Raw genomic sequence first — 17109 nt, 5'->3', positions numbered from 1 at the left:
AAATCAATAACATCGGCAAACAGAGACAAAAACGAAAAAAACAAGTTAAGGATATTTGCCCGAGTAACTCTCTGAAATTTCATTTATGGAAGAAATTTTTTCCGAGGAAAAGTGCAGATACTTACTTTCTACTTCGTATCCATCTTTTATCTCAGGAGGGTAGGTACAACAGAGCTAGCTTACTTCAACAAGTTTAAAATGCTCCCTTAGCCTAAACTTGTTGCTAATCTGGCGGGAAACTATTATCTATTTGCAAGTCAAGCTTGTGTGAAAAATTCGATACTCAGTGCTGCATTATGATTGAAATGAAGTTATTGTTAATCATATTATGATGAACGTCATAAATGTCGCAGGGGATTTTTTTTTTTTTGTGATGAAGTATGAAAAAATTTACATAGTGTTGATGATTTAGCGAGGTGCTGTCCAAAGGCTGACAATGGTTTTGATCAAAGCAAAACTTTTCTCGTAATACCTAATAGCTACTATGGTAACTGTCGTTTTCGAACAGTATTCTCAAAATTACCTGTCTCGAATTGATGATCTGTTTATCGGTGAAGACTATATTTGCTTTTTATCAATCCACGGGACCCCTTTATTATAACTTTGGTGCAACCAATCAATCCCTTTGAGATTACTCTAATTCATAACTATGAACATGCTAATTCGAGGTGGCTATTAGGAAAAATAATATTTATTGTCCATCTTCCTCTAGAGATCTGTAACTTTGAAATTTAGTTCTAAGAGTACGAACGACGTTAATTCTAAGAAATATATTTAGTTTTTGCGACAATCTTGAAACGATTTTAGGTAAACATTTCTTAGCTTAACCTCAAATGAAAACTTTCAAGCCGTTCTGCGAACAATTGACGTATGTTAAGCAGTTGTAGTAATGAAGAATTGTTCCATGCTTTGCGTGCGTATATCGAGTTATGGATGCACGCGGGAAGTTCGGAGAGCCCGAGAAAGGCGCCAGAGTTACTAAAAACACAGCCAAGCGCACCTTGTGCTCTTTGAACTACTTGAGTGCATTTATAGCGATTCTTCTATAACATAGCGTGCAGACACAAGTTGTGTGCGGAAAAAATTTAAGTTTATTACAGTTGTATTGGGTTTACCAGGTAACCGTGTTCTACCCGAAAACTATGAATAAATAACATGGCAAAAATGACCAGGGAATATTTCGTGACCAAATTGTTCGCTGCTCAGAAGTGAAAACGAACGAATTTCTTGCATGTTCAAGACCGCGTATAGTAGATTGGGCATGCTTAAGATGGCTCGTACCAGTTTCCTTCGCGTGGGGAACAGGTCACTCTTGCGTGGCGCGCGTGAGAGAAACGTGCGAAAGAAGTGCGGGATCAAAAGATGAAAATTCAAAACAAAGATGGCGGCGCGTGGAATTTTTTCCTACTTTTGTGAGAAGTTTACCTAAGAGCTTATATTTGATGTGTTGAGCGGCCACTGTGAATGCAGGAGATAGAAACTAAGATAACGAAGACTATTTTCGGAGAAGTAAAGGTTGCTTCACTTCACATTTAAAAGAAATATTCAACCGATATGAAATCTTGCGACGGCGAAAAATGAAGAACTCAAGTGAAGGATAATCTACCTAAAGTGGAAGAAGACTTTGAAACTTGAAGGAAAATAATATGATATAGCCAGAAGTCATGTGTAGGTTTTTTAAGATGAGCTCGGGAGGCTGTCTTTGACGGCTGTTTACTGATTCTCTAAGCAGTAAACGTCTGTAAACATCAGATCGTAGGTGCTCGCGCGAGCACACGCAATTGTCAGCGGTAGCTAAAACAGATCATGAGCAAATGTCGATCTTATAGAATCTAGATCAGAAAAAAAACTAGAAAATTCTACGGAGAGAAATTTGTGATGTGTGAAAATTGACCTTTTTGTAGATTTTCTGAAATTCCGCTCCGTAGAATTTTTTAAAAATCTTTGTGCATTTTCCTTTTCAAGTGCCAAAAGCAATCACTGAAAAAAATCAGGGGGTCACCCGGTTAGTTTTCGAATTATTTGAGCCACAAGCTAAAAATTTAAGAATAAACACTAGCGAGACAAACACACAACGTTTCGATGACTCCATGTCATCATTCTCAAGTGAGAAGGGAATAAAAATGAATAGTTAATTATTCCCTTCTCACTTGAGAATGATGACATGGAGTCATCGAAACGTTGTGTGTTTGTCTCGCTAGTGTTTATTCTTAAATGTCTAACAAAATCTAATGTCATTCGAATACAAGCTAAAAAATACGTCTGAATAAGCCTATGAAAGCGTTGCCATGGAAACTGCTAGTGACGAAATGACACTTATTTTTGGATAACCAATGATTATGTAATTCAACCCCGTAAAAGTGTTCAACTGGCCTTGGTCAGTCTTTCTGTTGTGTTCTTTCAAAGTTACAAACCATCAAAAAGATGAAAACCGGTACGAGCCACCTTAAATCGTTGTTTACTAGAATTCACCGATAGAAAATTGTGTAGATTTGGGTTAATTTAAAATTTTTAAAAATTCTGAATGTATGCGTTTTTAAAATTAAAACATTCTATTGAACAATACTTTTAGGGAATTTCAACACTCAGAAATGATATCAACTGTTCGAAAAAACAAAGCTCGTAGACGTACAAATTAAATAAATAAATAAATAAATAATGATTTAACAATGGACATCCACTGGGTGGCTATTCTTGTCCACTGTTCCAGATCGAATTGGAATTTGGAATGTTGGTTTTCTTGCAATTGCAAGACTCGTGTGGTAGATTATCCCTGCTTATATTGTTGTTTACTGTAATTTACGACCAGCAAATTGCGAGGCTTTATGTTTAAATCTTAATAAGTAGTTTCTTAGAAGTCGACTTTGAAATAAAAGCTAGCGCTAAGAAGTCACGACGTTTCGACCTCTCTGAGGTCATTTTCAAGTGAGTAAGTTTTCCAAATCAGCATAAATGTGTTGAAGCAAGTTGAAGACGATAAAATGTGGCGAACGCTAAAATATGTGAAAAAGTGTAAACAATATACAATGGTACGTATAATGCACGATAGATATATGAACTTCAGATATTCATTGTATCTAATATACAATAGAAGAGAATAAAAGAATCAAGGAATAAAATAATAAAATAATCGTAGCACGAATTGTTCTAAACAGATAGTTTGGCGCGAATTGTATCGCACTGTTTGTTTAGCGTTTATTTCAGTTCTTTGATAAAAAAAAAACATTTCAAAAGCAAGACAGTCAAATTTGTTCTGACACTTCCTTAAGATTCGAAAACTCTGTGTGATGTCTTCTTGCTCCATGTCGTGCTGCTCTCTGAGGTAGCGTCCGATTGCCGATCCTTTGTGTTCTTCAATTCGTTGCTGTAAGTGTCGTCACGTGTAGCCGACATAGCCTGCATTGCACAGGCCACACTGATGTGTTCTTCAATTCGTTGCTGTAAGTGTAAGTGTAGCCGGCATAGCCTGCATTGCACAGGCCACACTGAAATGAATACACCACGCATTGTTGACTCACCAGAGGCGGTTTGTCTTCCCTGACTCTAATTTCATTCTTGATCTTTTTACCTGTATAAACTGGGCTAATATCTACGTTGATCTTCCGACTGAGGTCAGCCAACTGTTTTTGTACTACATTTGTAGAGTTTTCGAATCTTAAGGAAGTGTCAGAACAAATTTGACTGTCTGGTTTTTGAAATATGTTTTATCAAAGAACTGAAACCAACGCTAAACAAACAGTGCGATTCAATTCGCGCCAAACTATTTGTTTAGAACAATTCGTGCTACGATTATTTTATTCTTTTATTCCTTGATTCTTTTATTCTCTTCCATTGTATATTGTGAACATCTCTCTTCAGACAAGTCCTCGCATATCTTGAAACATTTACAAAACTCAGAAAGTTGTCGTCAATCTCGCTCTGCGGATTGTTTTGAAATCCTTGATTCGCCCCTACTAAATTTTAACTTAAACTTAAGGAGGCTATGCACATAAACTTGGAAAAGCCTAATTTAAACCAACAAGTTCATCACGTCAACATGACGCTTACGCTTTAGGCTTTATATCCTTTCCAACACTTTGTTACTCACTCAAATATGTAGTTTTTGTCACTTAATCATAATTAATTATGCATGTTTCGCCTAGTTGTTATATAGTCCTAACGGTTTTTCAAATCTGTAACTGACGATGATGTTCGTAGCATCTAAACATGTCTTCGAAATTAAAAAATTTCGTACTTTTCTTAAAGGCCCATTTCCATCCGAGATCCTTTGCAGTCGTTTGTTTTTGTTTTGGAATCGCGCTATTGTTAAATGGCGAACTCTGATAGTCATCCACAAACACTATTAAAAAGAAAAACAAAGATTTGGTGAAGAACACAGTAAACAAATTTGCAGCTAAATATTTGCGACTGAAAAATCATAGATCGAGTCTGTGTATAAAACTTGTACAAAACTTACTTGATGTTGATTAAGTGACTAAATAAAATATAAACAAATAACCAATATTGGCCAAAACGGATTTACTTTACGCATTTCAATTATAGAATAATGACTTGTACAAATGAGATCGCTTACATACATATCTCAGGATCTCGAGTAAAAATCAGTCAAATAATTATTCTCACCTCGAAAAAATCTCCCCGGAGTCTCTAATTCCATCGTAGGAACAATGCAATAACATTTCTGCAAAAGCACTGTCTGTAGTGTTACCGAAACCCATGGTTGTTTTCCTTGCCCTCCATAAATCATACACAGACTCTCGAAGTCGAAAAACCTTTGCCGAGCCGGGCAGACTCGGCCTTCCTCTAGACCGCTTCTTCGGCGGCATCAACTTTTCAAATGACGTTTTTCGCCGTCATACACCTTTGCCATAATGGCGGCGGCCGAGTGAAAACTAAGACTAGTGCATGGGGACGAGGCCACCCGGGCATGGATTTGTACACTTGTGAGCGCTTGTCGAAAAGTTTCTGGCACAATTTATCAATCAATCCAAAAAGCTTTATTTCTCAAAGAATCGACTACTAATATAGCTAAGGCTCAAGTTAATTCTTGGGTTTCAGGTGACGTCACAAGCTTTGCTGAAGTTAGCGTCCGCCATGTTGGTGTCCCTCGGGTGTCAAATTTATGAATAATTAGTCGATTTCTATAGTGAAGCCCTCTCTCTTATCGCCGTATTATTTCGCCAACTACATGAATATCCAGAAAGAAAAAAGCGATAGAAGTATCTGGCATTCATCTTAAGGTATCCCAGTGCTCTCTGAGCATGCCGAAAGCTTAGAGAGTTGGAAGGAAAGATGTTTGCAAAAGATCTCGGTCATCGGTTTTGACCCAGCAAGCATATCAGCCGAGAAGTTCAGTCCAAAATGCTTGCCTCCTGTGGAAGCGTCGAACTGAACTACTTCAAGTTTCCCAAAGTAAAACTCGCGAGAAAGCAATGGCTTCATGCAATCCGTCGAGAGGAAGGAAAAAGCTTCAAAGTCTTGGACTCAACCATGGTCTGCTCGCACCATTTTAAAATGGAAGACTTGAAGAAAAGTATTGCGGAAAAAATATGCCTTCAAACCAATGCTGTACCTTCGGTATTTCAGTGGCGTACTTCGCTGCGCGAAAAAAGCCTCCACCTCAAAGATTCACTAGTAAAACAACTACTCATCAATCATTCAGGGATTTATTCATGGTGTGCACACTCGGAAAGCAGCGTAAATGATAAATCGAATGAACAGCTAGAGAGTCATATTACAACTGTAGAACCTAATGAAAAGAATGTCGAAAATTAGGCAAAGACAAAAGACGTCGAAACTCAGACCGATTTGGTCGAGTCGAAGGATGCATGCATTCAGAGTGATCAGAGTGTTGTCGCGCTTGTGAAACAGTATGAAATGAGAATAGAAGAGCTCTAAAGAGAAATAGAAAGCATTTCAAAGAAGAATGAATGTTTAAAAAGTAGACTTTTTCTATTGAAAGATTTCGCGCCGACAATTTTGCTGTGTCCTGCTACACTTCGTTTCCTAACAACGCTATTTTAATGGAAATCTACAATTATCTAGACCCCAGAGCGTGTTATATGATTGTTTTATTCCGCTCTGGTAAACAGAGGCATCTTCTGAAGTGAGTAGTTCCACATACTAGATTCAGAGAATTTGACGGGAACATGTCGTTTAGCGGCGGAGTGTGAACTTGTGTTGTTTGCCGAGCGCAGTTGTTTTCGTTTAGAATAAAGATTATTGGGATCAGGATCAATGATGTTTTTAACCTTTCCGCTCTTGATGTATTAAAGTATAAGAAATTAGGTCAATTTAAGTGTAAGTAATCACAATTGACAATTTTCTCAAGCAATCAAAACACCTCGAAGTACGCATCTTGTGCTCGAAACTAGCCTTGTCACAAGCTTGCTTTTGTCTTTAAACCTTTCGCTGGGTCACCTCTGCCCTTCAACCATAGTCTCAAGTCCTCAGTCTTGAATTGCGAGAGATTTCTATCTCCTAAGGAAGCTCCAGGAATGTCATTTTCGGTTAAAAAGCTCGAGGAATTGTGAGAGTTTGTATAGTCGCGTCGCCATGTGTTGCCCGGGTGGCCTCGCTTTCGTGAAATTACTCATAACCACTCTCAGACCTCCATCAGATTTTCCGCCATTATGGCAAAGGTGTATACATGTAAGAATTAAAAACTATTTACTGATATGGATACTACGATAGTTTGTTGTTCGCACGTGACTCAAGATGGCACTTTGAAAGCCCTAATTAGTAAGATGGAAGAAGATATCAAAGCGATTCGGCAACTACGAGGAAAATAGCGTATTTTTCATATATGAAAAATGATCCGGGCGCGCAAGGCATCTCGGTTGGAAATGGGCCTCAAAAGATATTGTTTACACTTTTTCACATATTTTAGCGTTCGCCACATTTTATCGTCTTCAACTTGCTTCAACATATTTATGGTGATTCGGATAACTCACTCACTTGAAAATGACCTCAGTGAGGTCGAAACGTCGTGACCTCTTAGCGCTAGCTTTTATTTCAAAGTTTATGTTTAAAATTCAGAAAACGGTACTGTAGTGTTTGCAAGGTACACTTCGTGTGCCATACATGACCTAGGTAAGAAGGTGATGTAAGAGAGGATTGAATCAGTAAAGTAGCATGGCAGATGATTAGATTAGATTCGTGTATATCCATTTCCATCGACTTTAGAACGTGACATCTGGCGACGAGGAGAGAAGTTGCAGCTGCCCAGACATGGCGTCAATAAAGCTAGACGATTTAACGAGTGTGAAACCATTCGATCCACATGGTGAACCTTCAAGCGTGGGAAGGCGATGGCAGCGTTGGTTGAAAAGCTTCTCAGTTTATGCCGATAGCAAAGGCTTACTCATCCAAGTGGATAAAGCGGATAATAAAATTCAGAGGAGAGCTTTACTCCTTCATTCGGCCGGCGAAGCTGTTCAGGAAATTTTCGAAACGTTACCTGACACAGGTGAGGCGAAAGATTACGAAAAAGCGGTGAAGGCTTTGAACGATTATTTCATTCCAAAGGTAAATTCGACATACCAAAATCACCTGTTTCGCAGCATGGAACAAGAGGACGACGAAATCGTGGCTCAGTTTGTTACACGATTGAGACATGTGGTCAAAGACTGTGACTACGGCGACCAAGCTGATAACAAGATACGTGATCAAGTCTTGCAGCGATGTAAATCACATGAACTACGGAAGAAACTACTGGAAAAGGGTGAGCACTTAACCTTAGAGTTGTTACTTTCGACGGCAAATCACGAGCGAGTTCGGTCACAGCTGGACAATATGGAAGGCAAAAAGGACGTGGATTTCGTCCGTGACAAGCAAGAAGACAAAGAAAAGGAGTCTGCCAAGTGAGCATGTTACAGATGTGGAAAAGTAGGACATTTTGGAAGAGACCCTGAGTGTCCCGCGAAAGGAAAAACTTGCCATAAGTGCGGAGGAGCTGACCATTTCAGTCCACAGTGTAAAACGAAAACAGCCAAACCTCCCAAACCTAGGCGGGAAGAGAAGACAAAAGAAAGGAAAACAAAGAAGTCAGTCAGGTATGTGAGAAGTGAGAGAGATGAAGATGAATATGCATTTACTGTGAATTCTGCTACATCACCTGAGAAAATAGATGTGACTGTGGTTGGAGTTGTAGTTGCGATGTTAATTGATTCGGGTGCAAGCACCAAAGTGATTGACAAAAATCTGTGGTTAAAGTTAAAGCAAGACAAGATCAGGCTGGAGGTTCTTGATCTGCTGAACTTCTAGAGAGATTTTACTCTGTAAAACACTATCATCATAATGAAATCCATTTTTTGTTTCCAAACAATTTCATTCAACAATAATAATATTCTAAAAATAATGTTTTCTGATTAGAATAGGGAAAGAGGACTATGAGGAATTAAAGGAGTGTTTAGGCAAGACGTTCAAAGAAATTGAGACAGTAAAATCAGAGGGTTTAGAGATTGATGGAGAACACTTCGATGTTGAATGGTGGGTAGCTATACAACTATTCCTAGCAAAATCCAATCCCTTTTGTTGTAATTGATGAGGCCGAGTGTGCATGCCATAACAATGAATTTCCTCCTTTTGGTAAATAACCACCATTATTCACCTTCACTTTAGTAAATAATGGTTAAATATACACGTGCAATAACTCAGGCAATCAGATTGCAGTATTTGCATTAGTATGTAATAATAACTAAACTTCTACTAAAAATAGATACATTTTCCTCATGTACAGGTATTGCTGTTCTGACTGGAAGTTGTTGGCCCTTGTTTATGGGCTGAATGCAGCTTGTTCAAAATTTTTTTGTATATGGTGCTTTTGCACCAAAGACAAGATTAATGACCTGGATGGTACGTATGCTTACAAAATTAATCAATTGAAAGCAATTACTACTGGTTGTAACAATTAAAGATTAGTGGAGTGCAAAAAAACTGAAAAAAAAAAATGCAGTGGCATACAAAAGAAACCAAGATTCATGAATGGAATGAGAAAAACTCGTTGATATTTGAATAAATGTACCCATATGCCCACCCACTCACAAAGCACAAATAATCATTGTACACCAACAATCATTCACCTTGCATTAATGTTAACTGTTTGTGCCATTCCATCCACAAAATAGGCAAAAGAACATTAAAGTATAATGTGCAAGTTTAGACAAACAGTTCACTTTCAATTTCTTGTTTTAGTTGAGGAATGGCCAATCGAGAGAGATGTAGCAGATTGTGAATGCTTAGCAAAAAAGTCCACTACCGATGGTAGGAAAGGCTGCAAACAGCCCCCACCACTGAAAATACCTTTTCAGTTTGTTGTTATCGATACACTCCACATGTTTCTACGCATTATGGGACGACTGTTTCATCAGATAAATGAGTTGCTAAGGATGTGTTTTTGGGATCATACTCAGTATAATTATTACCAACACACAATTGCATATTTTCCTCTCATCATGTTTTTTCTTTTTAATTTTTCAGGTTATTGAAGCAGTTGTAAATAAAGGATGTAAAGAAGTGCTGACTGCTGAGATGGGTACAATAAAGGTAGAATTCAAATTTTTTGAGGAATTCAATCAGCGGCAGAGAAATATGAAAGAAAGTGGACAGCACTGGATGGTAAACAACTACAAATTGTACTAGAGAAGGTAGACATCCTGAGAGTAAAGGAAGCTGTTGGGGACATGGATGCAGAAGGAGTCAGTGAGCTGTGGAGAGTGAGTTCACCATATTTCCTCTATTTACTCCCTCACTCCGTATTAAGCCCTTTTTAGCAATGAAAATGTTACAACAAGAAATACAAAAAAAGATTTTATGGTTTAAAATGGTTATATTCATTCTTGTGACATTTATGGATTCAAGACACTGATGAGGGCCCTACAGGTGGAAGAGGATCACCCTGATTACATCCATCCAAATAATTTTGAAGGCCATGCAAGAGACTTGGGAAAGCTGTTTATGGAACTGTTCTACGATGATGACTTCACACCATACATTCATGGTATGAAAATACACTTCTATTAAGCACTTACAACTCCATGCGAAGAGCAAACCAACATTCATGATCGCTTATATAATAATTATAGTGGTTATGTACAAAATACCAAATCATACTAAACATGTATTGAACCCAATAAAACCAATAACAGAAACAGGATATTTAACGGAAAAGCTAAGCTTAGATATTTAACCTTACTACTCAAGTTGCTTCTGTCACTATCCTAATCCAATTCGCTGTTGTTAGCATAACCTTCGAAGTTGTGTTCACGAACATTCTAATTTCTTCAACAAGTGAGGTGTTCGTCTCGGCATTATAGTTATTTAGCGTGGACCCACCACAAACAGCAAGCGCGTTTGTAAATCTTTGCACGCTGTCTTCACGAAACACAACATCTGTACATTTGTTGTTTACGAAGAGCGAGCACATGACAACAGAAGTTGTTGCACTCTCATCCCCAGTTTCCACAGTTTAAGCAAGGAATGCCTGTGACCATGACCCCCCAGAACGACTTGCCATTTAAGATTCTGGTTTTTCTATGGAAGCCCGAGTAAAATTTCCACTAGAGTTTCATTCTATCCAAGTTTGAGAATTTTGAGTTTTAAAATTTCACTCCTCCAGGTGATATTTTCCTAACTGTCTATGTACTTATTTTAGAAATGCATGCAAATCACCATTCAAACAGAAATAGGTTGGTAATCCAAAGATGGAGGTAATGAGTTTATCATTTGTCCCCTCCTAAACTTACTTTGTATTTATGTCTTTTGTACCGTAGCATTTGTCTATCATGTCCCCCAGTTCCTCCAAATGCATGGCACATTGATAAACTTCAACTGCCAACCAGTGGAAAAAAAAACCACTGGTAATCACAGACATTCCACAGGGGCTCTCAAAAGGGTGGAAAGAACTCAAAGTATACAGTGCAAGTAAGTGTTAGGCAACAGATTGTTTTATTACAGGCCTTACACACAGCTTGTAAGAAGTTGATCATTAAGCATGCAGGAAATATTTACTTTGCACAGCTGTTATGTTCCATGTAGACAGATACAGAGAAATATATGAAATGAAAGTCATTCCTGAATCTGTAAAAATTTTTGCAGGTCATGGAACAAGAAACCCGGCAACTATTTGCCAGGTGCAATAAACTGAAGCGCAAGAAGAGAGCTTACCACAGAGTATCAGAGAGTCCAGAAACTGAAGAAGACAGTTCCTCTGAAGACGAAGCCCTGCAGTGTCATCCAGAAGGGTCCATTTCAATTTACCACCATGAAGAGGCAGAAGAAGGCTGAAGACCTGTGATATGTTGGAATACCAAGTTTCCAGAGTGAGTGGGGAACCTTAAAATATTCCCTCTGCAAGGGAGATGGAACTACACACTCATTGACCGACTAGAAATAGTTTTTTACCACAAGTTTGATCTTTTTACAGCAAAGGGGACATTTCCTCTTTGCTTCCTTCAGTCTTGTTGAACATTCAAATAAAACACTCTCGATTGATAAATATCTTATAACTCATCAACTTATAGGTTATTACTGTATATCTAATTCTGTACCTTAGGGCCTGATTACATGAGCCGGGCTGGCCCGTTTAGCCGGGCTGATTTCTTTTGTTTTCACGCTTTGGCGAACACCAAAACAAAAGAAATCAGCCCGGCTAACCGGGCCAGCCCGGCTCATGTAATCAGGCCCTTAGACACTAAGTAGAGTTGAATCGCTTAAAGTTGCATTCTATAAACTGAAAACAGTGCATGTATTTGTTTGTTAACTGTAATTTACAATTAAAAGAAATTTTACAGATGCCCCCTCCCCCCATTCCCACTAACCAGGCCAAACCACATCGCAGTAATCTCGTGGCGTGGGTTCTTTAACGTCCCCTGCCGAAATTAACTAATTGATAGGTGCAGGAGACGGGACCTCCGGCTATAGTCCTATCCGAGAAGACAAAGCAATGTGAGTGAAGCGTCTTGCTTAAGGACACAACGTCAAGCCCCAGCCAGGAATTTTAACCCGGGCCATCTGACTCAGAGTCCAGCTGTTGAAAGCGTTAATTTTTCTGACTCCTGCAAAGCGTGCGGTTTGAAAGTTCTAACCAAAAAAAACATTCTGTCTTACAAAAATCTCCACCTTTAACTTGAAAAGAAAACTGAAGTTTACTCGGAAAGGTGCGAAGTTGGCACAATTTATTGTTCCATTGTTTCCAAAGTGAAGTCGTAATTTAAATACGAAAAGCAACAATGTATAATTACCCAGTGTTGTTTACGAATAGACGCGCGGTCCTAATTACAAGTTGGTAACAACTTTGATAAGATGTTAGCCTTTTATCGGTTAACTGGCCAAATGAAAAGTTATTGACTTTTTCTGTGCTAGTATGTAAAATGTTATCTCTTACACATGTATTGTGGGCAAATCAAGACAAAAATTTGAAAGGAATTTAAAATGGTAGAAATATTTGCTTTTTATGTGGCAATTCATCCAAGTTAAATGAAAAGTTATTGACTTTCACTCTGTTGGTAAGGAAAATGTTCTTTCATATACACACTACACGTCTGGGCGAAACGCTTTATGGGCGAAACTCGTTAAGGGTGAAATCAAACCCGCGGCTTCCTCATTCAAGGCGGGAAGTAATTCTTTACTAAGTGGCTGCAAAAGAGTAAGGTGGAAGAACAGAATAACACATTCTATTGCAATTTGGTCATTTCTTTCTCGTAGTGTGGTGGCTCCTAAAGGAGTCGTTTTTATTTACGGGACCTACCTAACGGTGAGTCACCGAACTGTACTCTACTTATTGACGACTCTGGGTTTTGCCCAAGTTAGCCTTGTACGCTCCTTGGGCTTCTTCTGGGCTTCTTTATTCCGCTCTCGGTAGAATGAGACCTTCAGTAGAGTTGACCCGTAAACAATCCTCTGCACCACATCTTCACAAGCGACGGGTGCACCATTTCCGCCTTGACAATGCAAACACCTGGAATGATCATAAAATACTTTCCTTCGCTCTAATAGAGCTAACTCAACAGGCTGGCCGGACTGGAACCGACAAGTAGTTGAAGTTTTGAAAGTATTTAATGACCATCCAGCAGGCATTATCGTGTCAAGCTATTGAACAGGCACTGAAAATTTAGTCGCTCGCAAAAGATTTGTTGCTGAAGGTAGCCCACTGAACAACTCTGAAAGTCTCGGGATCCATCGGCATAGTTGGGGAGACACGTCTCACGATGCTTGTTGACGGTGGTTTCTTCATCTTCAACTTTTCGGCGATAAGAACGCTCAAGGTCTGAAGCAAGCCAGGGTTACCTTGGTTTCGAGTGCGAAACACTTGCTTCAGGTACTCGTTCGTGTCCTCGGCGTCCACCCAAGAGTCGTACTTTTTCCCATAACCGCGCCAGCGAACAAGAAACTGAACACGATTATCGGCATCTGCGCGCTTGTCAAGTACTTTGGAGACTTCGTAAAACTTACTCATAGTGTTAGCGTTACGCTCATTCGCAAACTGTAGAAAGCAATTTCTGACTGCGGATGGGGTTTGCGAACCTTTTTATGCTATTGTTGAACTTTAGAAGAATACCCTTAATTAGTCTGCCCGCTGCCGCCTCCCTCTATTTATAAACGTTGCTTGAGTGTGACTACAACAGGTCACTACAATAATAGGCAGAGAAAAACGTTCTCTTTTTAACTTTTGTAGTCGCATGGCAGGTTTTAAATGGCGTTAACGAAAATGAGGGAAGGGGAAAAAGCGGAGGGATAGAGCTTTGTTTCACTGTTAGAGTGCTAAGTTTTGAGCGCAAGACAAAGGAAAAGTGAGGTCACTTATACGTAAAAAGGTGTGAAGTCACACTTTCTTTGTTCCCTTCGGTTTGCGGACTTTTTTTCTTTTATATTCATTGCGCTGAAGAATCTAAACTGCCGGCACGCACGCAGTTAATTAATAGAGGTAATTTTTAGGATCATTTTTTACTGTCCGCCCTCCGTGTATCTTAAGTTGGCGCCAAATTTTATACTCATATTGCGCGTTATGAAATGGAGTTAAGGAAAATGAGCGAAAGGGAAAAGCGGAGGATTTAAACTTTGTTTCACTGTTAGAGTTCTTAGCATGATAACGCGCCGACTTAACAGACACTTCTGATTCGACTGTGAACCAGCGGTTTTTATTCAAATACAAATAACTTCCAAGTTTGATTGCTAAAGCGCTACTACTCTTCTCAGTAGACTGCTACACCCACGAATTTTTTTGCCACCTTGAGCTCTAGAGTAACGTTTTTAAATGAACATCACGTAATACGTCAAAGTCAAGTGCATTTCAATGTACTACGTGTTTGATTTCACAACATTACTTTTAAAGCGGTAAAAAAATTCGTTGGGTTCAGCGGTCCACTGGGAAGAGTAGTATCGTGGCCAGAAACATTCTCGTCCCAATAGCCGTTTTCGCTTCTCTTAGCCGGCTCAGGCTAAGAGAAGCGAAATGGGCTTTGGGAACGTGAATGGGCCCGAAAAAGATCAAATGACATGTATAAGTTGTATTTAGCCTAGGAGAGTTTGAATTCAGGAAGAAGCTGCAGTTGTAATGGTTCACGAGTTTCCGAAAAGTTTCAATCAACTTTCAGAGTCGTTTTATTAAAGCTATTATGCGTAAGTTTTCGCTTACTTATCGTCCAGACCTCGCTCTTCTTGACACAAACTTCCCCACCCCACCCCTTTTAGATGTGTCTAGGCTGCAACAGTCATTACCACAACCTCCCCCACAAAGGCTGTGTTTGTAACACTAATCGCTTCCGAAGAAATTTAAATTTCGCGCTCGGTGAGCTGGCTACGCGCCGGTGATTACTAACCTTTGTCTTGCGAACAAAAAACCCTTTTCCTTCAAACAATAGATAAGGACATATAAGGAGCGAAAGCTTGACTTATTGTACAGCCAAAATCCTAACCAAAAGTTTGATACGTTAAGTGTGTGTCGAGAAAGAGTGATAAGAAGCTTTATACATATGGCAGTAAACAGCCGCTGAACGTTCTAGGAAAATTCTCAGCACAAGCGAGAGTAGAGGGAAAAGAGGCCGAAGCTGAATTTGTTGTTATTAATGGCGAAGGGGCGGCACTGCTTGGAAGAGAAACTGCCATAAAGCTTGGAGTGTTGAAATTAGGAATCCAGATCTGCACCGTGACATGTAGTGAGACAATCATGTCTGATTACAAGGAGATCTTTGAGGGTGTGGGAAAGTTGAAAGATTTCCAAGTTAAGTTGTATGTGAATCCAGATGTACCCCCAGTGGCGCAACCAGTCAGGCGTACCCCATTTAGTCTTCGAGACAAGGTTAAGGAGAAGATTGAAGAATTAATAGCCATGGACATAATTGAACCAGTAGAGGGCCAACCCCGTGGGTTAGTCCAGTTGTAGTAGTCCCAAAGTAGAATGACGAAATACGCCTTTGTGTAGACATGCGCAGAGCTAACGAAGCCATTATCAGAGAACGTTATCCCATACCTACAGTGGACGAAGTGCTCCAAAGCCTCAACCAGAGCACCATATTCAGTAAACTGGATTTAAAATGGGGCTACCACCAGTTAGAACTCCATCCAGATTCCAGAAGCATCACAACGTTCACTACACATTGTGGTCTTTACCAATACAAGCGCCTCATGTTTGGGATAAGTTCAGCTCCAGAAGTATACCAGCACGTCATCCAACAATCATTACAAGGCTGCGAAGGTGTTGCCAACATCTCAGATGATATCATCATTCATGGGAAGAACACTGAGGAACATGACAGAAGATTGCAGCGAGTTTTGGAAAGGCTGAAAGAGAAGAACCTCACACTGAATGCAGAGAAGTGTAAGTTCCATATGACCCAGATGGTCTTCATGGGACTGGTGCTAAGTAACAATGGTATTGGTCCTGCTGAAGACAAGGTAAAGGCGATCGTTGATGCAAGAGAACCGCAAAGCGCATCAGGAGTCAGAAGCTTTCTGGGACTGGCAAATTACAATGCCCTTTTCATTCCGGACTTCGCTACAGCCGCGGAGCCATTACGAAAGTTGACCAAAAAGGGTGTTCGTTTCGAATTTGGAGAAGAGCAGAAGAATGCATTCAATGAGCTTAAGAAGAGACTATCAAGTGCAGATAATCTTGGCTATTTTGATAAAGATGCCAAGACACTAATCATAGCAGATGCAAGCCCGGTGGGCCTCGGTGTGATCCTCATCCAAGAGCAGCAAGGCAGGAAAATAGTCATTAGCTACGCAAGTAAGAGTTTAAGCGCGGTGGAAAGGCGTTATTCGCAAACAGAAAAAGAAGCCTTAGCTGTCATATGGGCATGTGAACGATTCCATGTGTACTTGTACGGCATTGAATTCACACTGTATACTGATCATAAACCGCTGGAAACAATCTACTCGAGCAGGTCCAAACCGTGTGCACGAATCGAAAGATGGATCCTGCGATTACAGCCATATAAATTCCAAGTCAAATACCTACCTGGCGAGCAGAATATTGCTAACCCATTGTCACGCTTGTTGCATGCGAATGGACAAGCAGAACCATCATCGGCGCACAAGGTGTCGGATGAATTTGTCAGGTTCGTCGCAGCAACTGCCACTCCTCAATCGATGACAACACGTGAAATCGAAGAAGCCTCATCAGAAGACAGAGAGTTTGTGGAACTACGCCAGTACATTAAAGATGGAAACTGGAAAGGTGACCAGCAGAAGCAGTACGTACCAGTGTGTCAGTATGTAGCGAACTGTGTGTTATTGGCAAGCTGATCCTTCGTGGTACCAGGATTGTCATACTGAGCAAGCTGAGACCTCGAGTATTGAACCTTGCCCATGAAGGACACCCAGGAATTGTCAGTATGAAGCAGAGGTTGCGATCAAAAGTCTGGTTGCCTGGAATCGACAGGGAAGCCGAGAAGTTTTGCAAAACTTGTTATGGCTGTCAGCTTGTAAGCAGCCCAGCAGACCCAGAGCCAATCAAGTTAACACCATTACCAAGTGGCCCCTGGCAAGATTTGGCCATTGACCTGTTAAGCCCATTACCCTCAGGAGAATCTGTCTTAGTCATCATTGATTACTTCAGCAGATACTATGAAATAGAAGTCATGCGTTCCATAACGTCAGAAGAAGTCA

General features: G+C 39.9%; 2 protein-coding genes and 1 pseudogene across 3 annotated transcripts; all 3 read left to right on the top strand.

Annotated features, from left to right (window-relative positions):
• The first annotated feature begins 7029 nt into the window (after positions 1 to 7029).
• On the top strand, positions 7030 to 9369 carry LOC148723723 (uncharacterized; annotated as a pseudogene). Its single transcript, XR_015991796.1, has 3 exons — positions 7030 to 8054; positions 8374 to 8490; positions 8741 to 9369. The product of XR_015991796.1 is annotated as an uncharacterized LOC148723723 (transcript).
• A 251-nt stretch (positions 9370 to 9620) lies between these two features.
• Positions 9621 to 11556, top strand: LOC148723722 (uncharacterized). The gene is made up of 4 exons (XM_088733524.1): positions 9621 to 9716; positions 9862 to 10000; positions 10773 to 10923; positions 11098 to 11556. Exons 1-4 carry the CDS (start codon positions 9684 to 9686, stop codon positions 11144 to 11146), a joined length of 372 nt encoding a protein of 123 aa, XP_088589650.1. The 5' UTR covers positions 9621 to 9683; the 3' UTR covers positions 11147 to 11556.
• Positions 11557 to 14452: 2896 nt separating this feature from the next.
• On the top strand, positions 14453 to 15382 carry LOC148723721 (uncharacterized). Its single transcript, XM_088734482.1, has 2 exons — positions 14453 to 14467; positions 14936 to 15382. Exons 1-2 carry the CDS (start codon positions 14453 to 14455, stop codon positions 15380 to 15382), a joined length of 462 nt encoding a protein of 153 aa, XP_088590608.1.
• Positions 15383 to 17109: the final 1727 nt, after the last annotated feature.

The sequence above is a fragment of the Stylophora pistillata genome, chromosome 9 (assembly GCF_964205215.1).
Source record: "Stylophora pistillata chromosome 9, jaStyPist1.2, whole genome shotgun sequence".
Classification (NCBI taxonomy): domain Eukaryota; kingdom Metazoa; phylum Cnidaria; class Anthozoa; order Scleractinia; family Pocilloporidae; genus Stylophora; species Stylophora pistillata.
This window is presented reverse-complemented; position numbering and strand designations above follow the sequence as displayed.

Bases quoted from the DNA above. Each gene is read 5' to 3' on its own strand.
- LOC148723722 (XM_088733524.1), top strand. From the start codon at position 9,684: ATGGATGCAGAAGGAGTCAGTGAGCTGTGGAGA. The intron at 10,001-10,772 runs GTATGAAAATAC...TTTGTACCGTAG, and splicing joins CTTCACACCATACATTCATG to CATTTGTCTATCATGTCCCC. The intron at 10,924-11,097 runs GTAAGTGTTAGG...AAATTTTTGCAG, and splicing joins ACTCAAAGTATACAGTGCAA to GTCATGGAACAAGAAACCCG.